The following is a 16,940-nucleotide window of genomic DNA, read 5'->3' on the forward strand; positions in this document are numbered from 1 at the left end:
ATTGTTATAGTTTTCCAACTTTTTTTTTAATATTCATAAGGTCGAATAAGCTGCCTTTAGATACTATAAGCCAGTCAATTTTCGAGTTGTAGGCGTTCGAAAAATATCCTCATAGGTATCGTAAGTATGACAGGGAAATTTCAAGCTGACTTTGATCATTTTAATAAGGAGCAACGTCCAAGGATATCATAATAGCCACAATTATTCCATGATTATTAATAACTGCTTGAACAGGAAACCACATGTAGCTCTCGCATTCATTATTTTATCGAATTCATGAATTTTTTTCCTAGAATTCTTCGAGCATTCAAATGTGAAGTGAAAAAGCAAATTATCCTTGTTTTTCAACTCCTTCGGTGTGTTCTCGAAAAAATCACAGGATACAACAATTTTTTCAAGTGACCTGATGCAACTAATCAGATAGACTCGGATGTACTGAACCTTCCATAGTCCCTAGATTATTTCATATGAACAATTTTTGGTGAAATAACTTATTTTGACGACTTTTACCTTCTGTCAAAGAAGAGCCTCACCTTTGAAAACACCCTGTTTAAGTTCTCAGATGCGTATCGACCAAGAACAAAAGCTCAACCAGCACAAAATTCAGTGAGACTTCCATCACGTCATTCTACTCTTTCTATCTATAATCACGAAGCAATTTCTCAGCTAGCGAATATCGAAGATTAAAATAATAATTGGAATAAATATCAGTTATATCGAACCTAGATAATATGGTTTTGGAATTGCTTCATTTCATTATTGGATCTAACCGAAAAAATAGTATTGTAATATATTTGTACCTATGCTACCATATTGACTTCCGCAGAGCAGTATATTTCTTGCCTTATTGTAATGACACCATTATGAATTACAGTTCATGAGGTATAACGATAAGAAAAATACTGGATTCGAACTATAATCTTGATTGTTTGTGGTTATTAAGATCGCAACTTAATGATATACATTTATTTTTGATTGAGCACCGTAGATTTCAGGCAATTGTGCGTTCAGTTCAATTCAATGGGATTTTCAATCCTTTGTACGAATACTAGGCAAATTTTTGAATCAACTAGATATTCTGAAGCACTCAATATAGTAAAATATCTATAGAAAAATTGGAGGTTCTTGTTTTTGAGTTTTTCGCTCTTTTTATAGAGGGTGAATCTTTGACTCGTACTAATATTTCAACAGTAGCTTCTTGAGATCACAAGAAACACTTTTTTCCCTTACCATTTTTTCAGATTCGTCCTTGATAAAAAGAAACAGCAATTTAAAGTTTTCATAATGAGCTGTTCCACCCCCAGAAAAACAAAATTACCTATATACCAATAATTAGTCTGTGACACTACACATCTGTGGATCTTTTAAACAGAGTTGTATTCAGCCAAAGTACCCAATTTTTCAAATTTCACAGATACTTTTTAATTTTTGAATATCAAATTACTCGAAAACGGCGCATTATACTCGAAAAAAGAGCAATATATGAGAAAATATAAAGAATACTTTTATTTTACAAAAGGTTCAAATATTCATTAGATAGCGTTCACCTTAGTTTCTAGAGTTGGGTTCTTTGAATTTTTGGTATTTTTATGGTACGTAATGGTCATAATGAGAAAACTGGTAGACGTGTGTGATATCTGGTGTTCGAAAAAGATTCACCAAATAAATGGAAAACTATATTCCGAAATTCATTTCATTCGATGAAACCGTTTGTGAGATAGAACTGAAAATAACATTTTGTTCTGGTTGTTCAACATCCTGTATCTCTTAAACCGAGCCGATTCTGAGAAAATGGTGAAGGAAATAAGTGTTTCTTTTGACCTCAAGAATCTACTGTTGAAATATTCTTATGAGTCAAAGACTCACCCTGTATATATAAAGGATTTCGTTGCGTAAATCACTGTTATATAGAGTTCTTTTCCTTGGCAGCTGCTTATCTCTTACTCTTCATTTTTTGTCTCCCGGTGGTTACACTATGATTAACTTTTTTCGATCGTTCAGTATTACATTTCGGTAATTTTATGGTTTACTATAAAATTTTTCAGCTGATGCTTTTTGTATTCATTATTTATTCCCATACAAATAATGTCTTTTGATGTATATACCTGGCATAGCCCAAATATGACCATTCAACAATCCCTTTTCAAGTAAAAAAAAATACCTTGATTACCACGTAGACACTCCAACTCCACCGTATAATCCCAGCACTCAGAATTGAGAGAAGTCAAGTTTTCATCGTCGCACATACTGAAATGCTCTACCAAAAAACTGTCACATATCAGAAATGGGCAGTCTCAATATCGGCCAAAAATATTGCCAAAAAGCGGAGATATTACGCATACACCGTGTACTGCGACAAATGCAGTATCGCCCGTCTCTGTTCAGAGAGCACCACGAATCTTCGATTTTTTATGGCTGCAATAAACTGGATCCAATTCGCGAAGACAGGTACCGGTTCACCTGCTGTCTGTATAGTACGAACGACTGATTAAAACTGTGGAATACGAGCTGGTAGATAGACTTTAACCCGAGGTTGGAGAGGTGCTCGATCAAAGGTAAATAGAAGCAGTGAACGTATTGCTGGAATACACTGCTCGACTATTGAGTTGAATGAACATGTAGCATACCTTTCAGTCGCTGTCGAAGAAGCATCTACCCTTTATGTTATCTGTTGTGTTCCTATACTCCATATACGAGGATATTTTGGAAAATTTTTAGCCTACTATAGAACCAAACAAACTTTCAATGTCAAAATATTTAATTTCTCAACATATTCTCCTCTTAATTGGATACATTTATTACAGCGAACCTGCAACGTCTCTAGGCCTTTCAAAAAAAAAAATTCACAGTTCAATTTTAACCTAGATCTAAATGTGAATATTCGAAAAAATATTTCTCTCAAATTCTACGAGGGGGGCTATGGGCCCCCCTCCGGCCTTGAAATGCCTACCATTTTCCACTTCTAAAGCAAAAAAACTGCTAATTTCACAAGAAAAATTGTATTATATTGAAATGAACTGTTATATCTGAAAGGAGGCAAATCAATAGTTGTTGAATTTGCAGTACTCTCATTATAGAACTATAATGAACAGTTCTTTCTTTGTATTCTTGCTCGGCATCTGTTTCCTGAAATGACTTTAATGATTTGGGCAAAAATAACCGTTAACTACGCGTCTGGAATTGATAATGACTTTCAACAACCGAAATTGACTCAATTATCAGAGAAATTTTCGAGACTAATTTCAAACAATTTCATTCCTTTTATAACAACAATGGGAAATGGAAAGAATTGAATTCAATTTTAGTAGGGCTCAAAATGACAACTTCAAATCCATATAACAGATCGCAGATAAAATTATGGATAATTTGAAAAAGATACTCCATAATTTGAAAACTACGTCGCCTATTGAATTGTTGTTTGTTGGAATAAATTTTGAGAATATCTGACTCTGAGCTACACCAAGTTAACTGAAACTTGCCTTCTGAAATCTATTAATTATTGTAGGTTGCAGATAGTGGCATAAAAATCATATGGTATTTGTATCTAAACCTGTTTTTTTCCTAGTTAGATTCGAATAGACACTAATTGAAGAAGGAAGCAATATCGATGGATCAATCATGCCGAGAACAGGGAATACAGACTACTCAGCAGTTCATTTACAGATGAGAACTTAACAGAACTATAGATTTCAACCACTAACATTTTACGTAACTATTAGAAATATAGAAAATCAACGTGAATAAGGAAATGGACCATTCACACAATAGCTCATAAAATGCATTCATTGCATACAATGTGCAATTCGATATTTCATGGGAAATCAATTATCAAAGAGATAACTCATCTTAACTCCCACATAAATGGCACGCAAAAAAACGTTAATTTCACCACGTTGCCGTAGCAAAGAAAATTACAAGTTATACTGCATTCGTTCAAGACAGTTGTGAAATATTTACATTGGAACACCGTAATTTTTTTCCTTCGGTACATACGAAGAACGTATAGTGAGTATTAATCCCATTACTATAATGGACAGGCGTGAGAAAGTTTATATTAAACATGAATGAATGTGTTTAGCTCAAGCGTAACGTTTTCAGATGTGAAAAAGTTTCGATCTAAGTTCAAGGCTCTGGTGAAAAATTTTAACAGACACGTTCGTTCCGAAGCAATTAAGCAACCGAAATGTGGAGTCATTGTCTCACTAATTAACTCGTTGAGAATAGAATAATGCTATCGAGATTATGATCAGAAAAAATGAAATGTTTAAGGCGGAAAGAAAATAGCAAAGCTGAATCGAATTGTACATATACAGAAGAATAGGAAAAGTAGATTGAATTTTGAATCGATATACAGGGTATCCCGAAATTAATGCAACAAAATATGGATATAGATTAACGAGACAAAACTTGGGAACCCCTATTTTAGATTTTTGCAATTTCGTGAATCAAGGGAGTAAGCCAACGTTAAACGTTAATCATATCTGTTTCAACAAGCATTTGAGGACTTTTAACAATCAACAATTCAACACAATTCAATCAGGTTAACAGGAAGAGTTGCGATAAAGCTTACGGACTGCAATTATTTAATACAAAGTAATCAATGTCGAAATACTCACAATGAAATTTTTTATAAAACCCTTTTATTCTGACTAACGATTCAAAGCTGCAGTGTTCCCAATTCGAGAGGACCATAGAAGTTATCAGAATGAAAGGTGCAGTTTGACCCAATGTATCTCTTCACATATCCTAGTGAAGTTTATTAAGCCGACTTAATCATCTTTCATAATATCCATTAATTATGTTCAGATTGGAATATTTTTGTTGTTGTTATTCGAAAAAATCTGTTTGTGAAGCATATACAGGGTGTTTCGAAAAAGGGTGACCCTGTCTCTAAGGTAGGTAGAAAACTGAAAAATAATTAGGGTTTGCTCAGTAAGAAATGTTCCCAGCGCCATCCATACTCAAGGTAAAGGGAGTTGAAGAAAAACTAATTATAACAAGGAAGGAAAGCCTTGAATCCCAATTTTTCAACATGTAGATACTCGTTTTATCTCATTATGACCATAAAAATACCTACATTCGAAGAACACAACTCTTGAAACTAAGTTGGAGCCTATAGCCTATCTAATGAATATTTGATGTTCAGAAATTAAAAAGTATCTGTGAAATTTGAAAAACTGACTTTGGCTGAATACAATAGTGTTTAAAAGAACCATAGAAGTGTGGTGTCACAGATTTAGTTATTCTGAAGGTAATTTTCTTTTTCCAGAGGTGGCACAGCTCATTATGAAAACTTAAAATGTCTATATCTTTTTATCAGGGCTGAATCGGAAAATATGGTAAAGGAAGAAATTGTATCTTTTCACCTCAAGAATCTACTATTATATACAGGGTGAGTCAAAGACCAACCCTGTATGTTTCTGTCAAAGTTTCATTTGGAACAGTGAAAGTTGAAATAGTACAATTTTTTGCGATTAATGAACCTTTGAGAGGAATTACAATTTTTCCATAAAATGGAGTACTGAACGTTGAGCTTTCACCAGTTTTAGCCTTCTCCAATCAGCTCTTTCCCTAGCTCACTTCATCGATGAGAAACAGCCACAGATCAATATCCAAATCAATTTTTTTCCTGCTCCAACCGAAGATGTCCGTTGTCGGCAACAAATGAAGCCGATGCAAAATTGGAGGTAGCTCACTTCCTCATTGGCACCAGGTACACCATTTCGCTCATTACCGTTATACGATTGAAGTTCCAGCCGCATGCAGAATTGAACGAACCTTCAATGTTCGCAAGGAAAAAGAATTTCAGAGATCACGATTTCAGAAATTAATTCAAGAAAGGAGGTGGACACGGTTGACTGGATCGAAAAAATTCCGCGTCTAACTGCATCTCGGCAGGCAGGAAGTATTTGCTTATTATCGGGGACAGAATGCTGCATTGGGATGATTTGGAAAAATCGACGTTTCTCCATTCGTAATCGTCATCTGGTCCATTATTTTACACACTACACTCTACAGAGTGAAAGAGGAAAGGTTACCTCATTCACTTCCTTAAAAGCACTCGGTTGGCCATGAAATTTTTGTAACTACATAGGAGTAAGGTTAGCACACATGAAATGTCAAAAATGCCGAAATTTATTGATAAAGGGAGAAAACAGAGAGTATCAGTGCTATTAAAAAAAAAAAAGATATAGCCATTTTAAGATTTCATTATGAGCTATGCCACCCCTGGAAGAACAGAATAACCTTCAGAATAACCAGCTGAATCTGTGACACTATACAAATCTGTCGATCTTTTAAACAGAGTTGTATTCAGCCAAAGTACCCAATTTTTCAAATTTCACAGATACTTTTTAATTTTCGAACAGCACATTACTCGAAAACGGCGCATTATACAGGGAAATATGAAGTATAATCTCGAGAATACTTTTATTCTACAAAATGTTCAAATAGTCATTAGGTAACGTCCAACTTAGTTTCAAGAGTTGGGTCCTTTAAATTTTTGGTATTTTTATGGTACGCTATGGTCATAGTGAGAAAACTGGAAGACGTGGGTGATATATTGTGTTCGAAAAACATTCATCAAATGAATGAGAAACTATAATCCGAAATTCATTGCATTCTATAAAACTGTTTGTGAGATAGAACTAAAAATGAAATTTTTTTATGGTTTTTCAACACTCTGTATCTTTTGAACCGAGCCGATTCTGAAAAAATGGTTAAGGAAAAAAGTGTTTCTTTTGACCTCAAGAATCTACTGTTAAACTATTTGTACGAGTCAAAGACTCACTCTGTATATTCAAGGTAAGTAAATTTATATTGTGTTCCATCTTAAGCTGAGCGACTTGTATTTTATCTGAATATTTTCTTAATAAGATATATCGTGAATTAAGAGAATGAAAAAGAATTGATTTTTATTGGGATACTTAAAAAGGTGGTGGTACTTCATTTGAGAAAAGATCTGCATCGGCAAATTTGAAAAATGGACACTTCAGTATTGGCGTACTGTGTCAATTTTTATGCTAATGAATGTGGGATTATATGCACTTGTCCTTTCCATGCAAATTGCAAATAACTAGATTAGGAATCCTTCGAATCAGTTTGTATAAACGTTAATTATATTTATGACAGATTTTCGAATTTATTTTCTTCCTGACGTAAATTCACATCGCAACAAATCCGTAATTACTGATTCTTTCAAGTAGAATGGACAACATAGCGCTGATTTGAAACCAAAACATGTTTTGACGAAATGTGTCAAATTTCCGAGGCTAACCGAGTGCCTCCATAAAAGCGAATGGAGTATGGCTCTTCTCCTTCTTTTGCACCAAGAAAAATATACGAAAGTCGATGAAACATAGAGGCTTTGCTGTCCATCTTCAGCTAGTACCAATCTAGGTGAAATTGAGGCCTTCCTTTGTCAACACCGAGCACCAACAAGACCAGGTTAAAAAACCAGCTAGAAAACGGAAAGCAAAAATTCCTGATCCAATTTTCCTTTCAGATATCGAAACTGACACACACGCATTGAAGGCAATCGACAGAGCTGTCGTCCCGTGAAATTCGTTCGTTAATTAGACACTCGTTAACGTTAAGTCATGCCTAAAAAATTTCAGAGAAACGATTTCTAGAGACTGCACACACGTACACAGTAAGTACACATACCGGGTAGATGCGATATGCCGGTCTTAGATAGTGAAATAATTGGAGCAGTAGAGCGATTGCTGCTGCAAAAAAGTGCGGTATGTGCATCTGGCAGGAAAGAAGGCGTTGGCCGGCATTTACCACATCATTACGTATGCGGTTCTTTCACCCACATACGCACATGCTGACGACACGATGGAATCTCCAGATAGAGATTATGGGAAACCTCGTTAGTATGCACCATTGTCTGCTTTGATTTATTGCCGGTTTACCGTATAAAAAATTTTCACACCAGGGAAATGATGCTGCATGAAATTATGTAGATTGTCAGCGCAGTCTTTCGAAAAATGATATTTTTCCACTTGGCTTTCATTCTGAGATGACTATAGAACTTGGGAAAAAATCAGCACCTCATTCGTAAACGCAGTTTTAGAGATATGAACTTGGATTTGTGTGCAGGGGCGTTGTCCTGCGAAAACAAAACACCTTTGGGTAGCTTTCCGCGTCTTTTCTCTTCAACTTTTTCCCGTAGAGTGGTCAGTAATGTCGAATAGTAATCTCCGGTTATTGTTCTACCCTTATCCGAAATATCAATCATGATTACTCCATGGCAATCCCAAAAAACTGAAGCAAGAACTTTTCCAGCAGATTTTTGGACACGAAACTTCTTAAGTCTTGGAGAACCAGAGTGTCGCCATTCCATCGATTGTTGTTTTGTTTCTGGATCGTAGAAATGTACCCAAGTCTCATCCATAGTAACAATTCGGTTTAAGAAGTCTACATCGTTTTCAAATCGAGCACAGATCGAACGCGATGTTTCTACCCTTGCACGTTTTTGGTCAACATTAAAACATTTGGGTATCCATTTTGCAGCAATTTTTCTCATGTCCAAATTGACGTGAACTATATGATGAACGCATTCGTATGAAATATTCAGTGCTTCAAATATCCGTTTTACCCCACTTCGACGATCTGATAATATCATGTCATGAACTGCATCGATATTTTCGGGGACTGACACAGAAACTGGCCTTCCCGATCGGTTATCATCTTCAATGGAAAATTTACCTCTTTTGAGGCTTGCAGTCCAATTTTTCACGGTCGCATACGAAGGACATTGATCACCAAGGGTATTAAGCATATCTTCGTAAACCTGCTTACCTCTTAACCCTTTTAAATACAGGTACTCGAAGATGGCTCGATACTCCAATTTTTCGATTTTCACAATTTCGGTGGACATCTTCTTCTTTTAATTTATTGCGTAACTCTGGTGTACTTTTACGACCTCAAACTTCACACTGACACTTCTAAGGAGTTATTGTTCGTTGCTATGTTAACGCAACATTTTTCTTATGCATGAAACTAGTCTAGGCCTAGGCTAACTAGATATCAATACATCGTCGTAAAATTTCAAAGTATGATTTCTTGAACGAAACAAACTCCTTGTGGAATTTGATTTCGAGTATTTTCTGAATATATGGTTAAATTTATTAGAAATTACAGACTTAATATACGATTTAACATTAACTGGAAAAACAATTAGAGAAGAGACCGCTTATAAAACCAATAATGTTACCCTGATCTATTATGCAGAAAGATTCACTGTTTGAATTTCATTTGATCACCTTCTAACCAGCCTTTCAATTATGTATTCAAACTTTTGTAAACTTTATCATTCTCATGTGGAACTGAATGAATAGAATCCGAATCTTGATTTTTTTAATCCTAATTCTTTAGGAAACAAAGCAATTACATTTCCATACTCCAAAATCAGACTTCTATCAACAAAATACAGTGATTATTTATCGCTATAGTTGTTTGATAACAACGTATTATCTAGTGATAGAAATATTCGAATCATTGAATACGTTGTTCCTCAAAAGAAAAAGTGGAAGTGCTCCCACTCCTCGATAAGTATACGAGGATAATTATTATTTAAATAGCGACTAATGTTCAAGGATACGCACGGAAATAGAAATATAACGTTATCGGCGAATTGATTGAAAAATTGAACTTATTTTTCGCTCATGATAATGCGAAGAAAGTACATGGAGCAACAAAACGCCTTTTACAAACAGGAATAAGAAAATCTCCAAAGATTGTAGACTATTGGATCGAAAACCATGAACTTTTGTAATATCGAAGGATATATGTATAAGACCAGACCGAAGACAACTGAAAAGTACATAACCCACACTCTCATTATAGTGCATCATCTGTCTGGGCACCAATAATGATATATTTGAAGGAGATGACCTGAAATCCAGTTTGAATCAAAAGTTTTTACCTGGACTAGAGCCTGACAGATTAGAAGTTAGTCATTTACGAACTACAAGAGGTTTTTCATGCTTAAAAAGTTGAACTGAATAGATAACTTCTTTAAATGAAATACACCATGAAGAGGACTGGCTAATACTCTTCTAAAATTAAAATGATGGAAACAATGCGATAGACCCTTCAAGAAATATTATATTTCAGATAACTGGACTACCCCATGTATACGTTAAACCATGTGACTGCCTCAAAATACCTTCGAAAAGGGAAAAATTATCATTCAATAAGTTTAACCATTTCCTCTACCATCAATAATCCTCAACAACCAAAGGTAAATCCATTTCAAGCACAAAAGAAACTCTACTACCCCCACTCTCTTAAAGGGTGGATGATAAACAACTGAAATATTCATGAAAAGTTGCTTAATTCTAATAAAAAACTGATCTATTCGCTATTACCGAAGATATAGTGGATGCTTTCGTTTAAACTTACTTCTCGCATAAACTGATGTAACTAAATCAATTTAGCGGTTGTTCTCTGCGAAGGTTCATTCACCCAAAGGTGTTGAAGTTGTGATTGAAAAGGAGTGTCTCAATAACAATGCATCCTGACTGTAACCTATTAGAAATGATTTATTCACTTGAACTTCGATTGGGACAAATGATGGATTAGGGTAATCGCATGATAATTTTCGATACAGGGTGATTATATCTGATATTTGAGATTGAGCTTTTACCGATGACATCTTGATTGATGCCTGCATTGTCTCAGGAATGGAAACCAGTTAACCGATTTTGAAAATGGCACTCGTAGAGCTCTAGTCAAACCTGGGAAACTTATTTGAAGGTCTTGTCCTATGATCCTTCATAGCAGTAGATAAAAGATTGGAAATTATACAGAAATATACCAAGAATGAATGACAGCCGTTAAATTTTCAGCCAAAGAATATTTGAAAAAAAGTAGGTATATCAAAATGATTTATTTTTAAATCACTTCACTTCTTTTTACCTTTGCATTGAAAAATTCTGTCATTCGAAGGTTTTTACGTTGATATTCGATGATGGGAGAAGATCACCTTTCTCGTGCAGCATACAAGAACCGTTTTGCGTGTCGGAAAATTCTTGTATATAGAGTTGTTGAAACGATATTTTCCCCCTCGGTGATTTTCAATAATTGTGTGTGTGTAACCGAGAAGTGCATGTATTTTGATACGGCAACTGACGCTGTTTTACCAGTTGATCGTTGTGAAGGTTAACCGGCTCATAAGGCAGAATATGTGCAGAAAATGTGCATATAGAGATCTTCATCTCCATTTCCGTATCACAAATTTGCGATTTTACATGGAAAATTCATCCTGGATCTGAAATACGAGAATGTATTGATATCTGTTAGCCTAGACCAGTTCCATGCATAAAAAAAAATATTGCGTTACCATAGCAACGAACAATAACTCATTAGAAGTGTCAGTGTGAAGTTTGAGGATAAAAAAATTAACCAGAGTTACGCAATAAATTAAAGGAAAGGAGATGTCCACCGAAATTGTGAAAATCGAATGCCAGTTTCTGTGTCAGTCCCCGAGAATATCGATGCAGTTCATGACATGATTTTGTCAGATCGTCGAATTGGACTAAAACGGATATCTGAAGCACTGAAAATTTCATACAAACGCGTTCATCATATAGATCACGTCAATTTGGACATGAGAAAAATTGCTGCAAAATGGATCCCCAAATGTTTGAATGTTGATCAAAAGCGTGCAAGGGTAGAAACATAGCGATCGATCTTTGCTCGATTTGAAAACGATGTAGACTTCTTAAACCAAATTGTTACTATGGATGAGACTTGGGTAAATTTCTACGATCCAGAAACAAAGCAACAATCGATGGAATGGCGATACTCTGGTTCTCCAAGACCTAAGAAGTTTCGTGTCCAAAAATCTTCTGGAAAAGTTCTTGCTTCAGTTCTTTGGGATTGCCATCGAGTAATCATGATTGATTTTTTGGATAAGGATAGAACAATAACCGGAGATTACTATTCCACATTACTGACCACTCTACGCAGAAAATTAAAGAGAAAAGAAGCGAAAGCAATCCAAAGGTGTTTAATTTTTGCAGGACAACGCCCCTGTACACAAATCTCTTGTTGCCAAGCCAAAAATTCGTGGTTTAGGGTTTGAACACCCCCTTCATTCACCAGATTTGGCCCCCAAAACCATAGAAATTCGAGCAAAATGCTTATATCCATAATTGTTGAAATATTCACTTTTACGCATTTATCCAACGATTCATTTTCCATATCTTACAGTTTCAGTTCTACTTTCCATTTCGATATTACATACATAGTTGTATCATTAAAATAATAGGTATAAATTATTGTTATGTATATTTCCCATATTCATGTTCCTTCATAATGTCTCAACGAATAAAATACCTCCCGTTTATAGTCCATGAAATACGGTTTGATTTGTAATTCAATTGGTCCGACCAAGGAGATTTGGTAGAATATTTTCACCTTCAACAGAGCACAAATTTTTATAATTGAAAATATGCATAAAAGAAATATTGGACTAAAATTAATTCGTAATTAACCATTTGTCTAGCTCGCTACAAATGTCTAATTTTGTTGGCATATAAGTACGTATATGCTGCTCAAAAATTTAGGTGTATAATTTTCGTACATGTCTGTATAATTATACAGGGTGAGTCTTTGACTCGTATACAAATATTTTAACAGTAGATTCTTGAGGTCAAGAGAAACACATTAATTCTTTACAATTTTTCCAAATCAGCTCAGGTCGAAAGGTACAGGCTGTTGAAAAACCATAACAAATGTTATTTTCAGTTCCATCTCAGGAACGAATCTTTTTTGAACACAAGATGTAACCCACGTCTTCCAGTTTTCTCATTATCATCATGATGTACCATACCAAAAGCAAAGAACCCAACTCTTGCACCTACGTTGGATGCTATCTAATGAATATTTGTTCAAAAATTAAGAAGTCTCTGTGAAATTTGAAGAATTGGGTACTTTGTCTGAATACAACTCTGTTTAAGAGATCCACAGATGTGTAGTGTGAAAACTTAAAACGGCTGTATCTTTTTATCAGAGCCGAATCGGAAAAAATGGCATGGGAAAAAAGTGTTTCTTTCGACCTCAATAATCTGCTGTTAAATATTTGTACGAGTCTAGGATTCTCCCTGTATATAAAGGAAATCAAACAAACGATGTTGAATATTGCAACAATTTTTGACCAGTGTGTTTCTTGCACCTAATATTTAAATTTTTTATGATTGATCTTCGCACCTCATCGAAACATGGACCACCTTGAGAATCCATGATGTTTATAAGAGGACAAAGATGAAAAAACGATAGGAACTCAGGTTATTGCGTCACCCATATTATTTCCAATTCACAAATACAATTTGCATGAATAAATAGAAAATTATGCAACACCAGACGACAGGTAGGTACCGTTCAGTTCATTAAACAATAAGACTACTTGTCGATGAGAATGCGAGAAATTGGCAAATTGAGATTGGCAAATATATGAACTACAAATATATACAAGAAAGGAGTTTGGGATGCTCTTCGGTTTTCTACCTGGGAAAAGCAAACTCACCTAGGTTGATTAGACCAAGAAGAATTATGAAACAGCTCAATCGACTACGACTTTTACTGCATTGTTCTCATTAGCGGAATTTTTACCCTGCATGAGCCTTATTAATCCGTCAAGTTAGCTAACATAACGAATCGTTGGCCAATAGAGCATTTCGTTCAGTCTGGACTGCGAAGGTCTCGGAGGAAAATCGAGATGTGGTGAGAAGATAAAAATTGACGTGATCATGTGAAGGACCAAAATAAAGGTTTGCTCACGTTTATCGTAAATTAGATTATGATACGTACTGCGCAGAAGGAGCACATTCCATTAATTGTAAAATAGAAAAGTTGTTCACGAAATTCATTCTGTATCTTGTCATAACATCGAATTGAAACGTGCACAGCAAGTTCACTCTCATTTCAATGGGGATAAAAATGACTTCAGTGGTGTGTTAAATACAATGTTCAACTGGAATAATGAGAAGTTTTATGTGCATTTTAAACTGCGCAAGATACAAATTTTGTGCGTCACTTTTTACTCACCCTGTATATCAAATGGTATTTTGATTTTGGAAACCTCTTATTTCAACATTTTAATCTTCCATGAGTGGTCGTAAATCTTTAATTTCCAACGTTTATAATGGATATGTACTGAAACAACGATTTTTGTGTGTAATGATCATATTTCACTTCTTTATTGTCGGTTAAAACCTTTTCGTATACATGTAAAGAGATAACAAAGGACCTCCTGTAATAATAGGATAGATTTCAGTACTTAAACTAATTGAATAAGCGTCCGTATTGTATTCTGTAGAACTGATGAGTCAGATATTGGAATTTGAACAACCTCCTCAACAAATAAACTTTGACTTTTCTATTATGATTCGCGAAAGATAATATTTTTTCTGGCGTGGGTTCTACAAAAGTTTCCAACGGTATATAAAAATAGTCGGTTGATTTTGGAGAGGTTTTTGTATCAGATTGTTATGTCCCAAAACTAGTGAATCAAACGTCACCACGATAGAGTAGATCAAATACTATCGAATGACACCAACATTAGTTGAGCGAAAATGTACCGTTTCTGAAAAAACCTAACCTAAAGTTGCCGATTTTCGAACTATTTTTTCAATCACGAGGCCAATTTGTGATTAAGGATAGCGTTTTTCTCCCCTATAGAGGGGGTTTATTCTGAGTAATGAAAATCATGTAGGAAAAGCAATTGTTTTAATTTAATTTACTTAGGTTATCGATTAACTACTTAAAATAATTTCAATTAGGGGAGATAAAACAATAATTTTAGTTCAATATAATTTACAATCGATATCCTTTTTCACAAACTGGCCCTGTGATTAAGAAAAAGTTGGAAAATCGGCAACTTTAGGTATTTTAATAAAATTCTGATTATTTTGAAAACGGTACATTTTCGTTGAACTAATGTTGGTGTCATTCGATAATATTCGGTCTACTCTATCGTGGTGTGACGTTTGATTTACTAGTTTTGGGACATCCTGTATACAGGATGAGTCTTTGACTCGTACAAATATTTTAACAGTAGATTTTAGTGGTGAAAAGAAACACTTTTTTCCTTCACCATTTTTCCGAATCGGATCGGTTTAAAAGATACAGGCTGTTGAAAAACCATAAAAAAATGTTATTTCTAGTAATATCTCACAAACGGTTTCGTCAAATGAAATGAATTTCGGAATACAGTTTTCCATTTATTTGATGAATCTTTTTCGAAAACAAGATATCACCCACGTCTTCCAGTTTTCTCATTATGACCATTACGTACCATAAAAATACCAAAAATTCAAAGAACCCAACTCTTGAAACTAAGTTGGATGCTATCTAATGAATATTTGAACGTTTTATAAAATAAAAGTATTCTTCATATTTTCTTGTACAATGCGACGTTTTCAAGTAATTTGATGTTCAAAAATTAAAAAGTATCTGTGAAATTTGAAAAATTTGGTACTTTGGCTGAATACAACTCTGTTCACAAGATCTACAGATGTGTGGACATATTCACGTCTAGTATCATAATCAAATTTAAAGTCACTTTAAGCTTCCTTTACGGCCGGTTACATAATCAAACCTAAAGTCACTTTAATTTTAAAGTCTCCTTTAACCCTACTTAAAATGACACTAAAGGAAGATTTAAGCTTGAAGTGATTTTAAATTTGATTATGAAACTGGACTCATTTTTATGTCATTATGTCATTTTTATGGCCGGTTTCATAATCAAACCTTAAGTCCCTTCAATTTGAAAGCTTCCTTTAACGTCCAGTTTCATAATCAAATTAAAAGTCACTTTAAGCTTAAAGCTTCCTTTACTGTCATTTTTAGTAGGGTTAAAGGAAGCTTTAAAATTAAAGCGACTTTAGGTTTGATTATGAAACCGGCCGTAACCGCACTAAAGAAAGCTTTAAGCTTAAAGTGACTTCAAATTTGATTATTATGAAACTGGGCGTTAGTAGGGTAAAAGGAAGCTTCAAAATTAAAGCTACTTTAGGTTGATTATGAAACCGGCCGCAAGCTAGTTATTCTGAAGGTAATTTCCAGGGGTGGCACAGCACATTATGAAAATTCAAAATGGCAATATTATTTTATCAGGGCCGAATCTGAAAAAATGGTATAGGAAAAAAGTGTTTCTTTTGATCTCAAGAATCCACTGATAAAATATCTTCACGAGTCCAAGACTCACCCCGTTTAAAATCAAATGAAGACTCTCGTTTATCATGGAATGTCTCCCATCCTCCCAAACTACCGATGAAATTTGGTCCAAATATCGAGAAAAGTCCGGTGAAGTTCCTCCCAGCTCTGAGCTCTGATCGACTCGTTTTAAGGCTCGAAAATGGGGCAATAAACAGAGAAACTGTGCGTATACTTCATTCAAATTTATTTTAGCAGTCGGTTGGCCATGAAATAATTTTCTCAAGTTTTTGTAACTAGAACGAAGTTAGGTTGGCACTCATGAAATGTCGTTAATGTCATAACGCCGTTGCCACAACTAATATCAATATTTATTACGAAAATGCCGAAAGTGATTGAAAAAAAAACAGGGTTTCAGGAAGTGCTATTTAGAATTCAGGTCCGGTCATTCAAATAGTTATACCCTGATATTCTAAAATCCACAATAGGTCAGACGGTAGCGAACATATTCAATTTAAGAGGATTCATGTAATGTTTCATCTGAATCTAAACGACATATATTTCAGCTGGATATTTCCACAATCAGAAAGGAAGAGAATGACAAAGAATTTCCTTCTATTGGGAGACCCAAAAAAGTGGTGGCATTTGAGAATTTTATGTTTGAGTGAATTAATGCGAAAAGTTTACTACAGGATTTTCGATAAATGTCATCGGAGAATAAGTTGCCTAAAATGGATTTTTCTATTTTTCATTTGACTTGTCCTATACAATGT

General features: G+C 34.7%; 1 protein-coding gene across 6 annotated transcripts in view; it reads right to left on the reverse strand.

Annotated features, from left to right (window-relative positions):
- The window catches only part of LOC123312982 (cerebellar degeneration-related protein 2), a 66,758-nt gene that overhangs the window by 16,313 nt on the left and 33,505 nt on the right, over positions 1–16,940 (reverse strand). Inside the window, exon 1 of one of the 6 annotated variants that reach the window (XM_044897624.1) lies at positions 2,171–2,482. The exons of 2 other annotated variants lie outside the window; for them this stretch is intronic. In XM_044897624.1, the coding sequence (XP_044753559.1) occupies positions 2,171–2,246 (76 nt within the window). In that variant the 5' untranslated portion in view covers positions 2,247–2,482. Of the gene's footprint in view, positions 1–2,161; positions 2,485–16,940 lie in introns of those variants that run through there. 3 more of the 6 variants (XM_044897622.1, XM_044897626.1, XM_044897627.1) reach the window with 3 other exon arrangements.

Source organism: Coccinella septempunctata, chromosome 5, assembly GCF_907165205.1.
Source record: "Coccinella septempunctata chromosome 5, icCocSept1.1, whole genome shotgun sequence".
Taxonomy (NCBI): Eukaryota; Metazoa; Arthropoda; class Insecta; order Coleoptera; family Coccinellidae; genus Coccinella; species Coccinella septempunctata.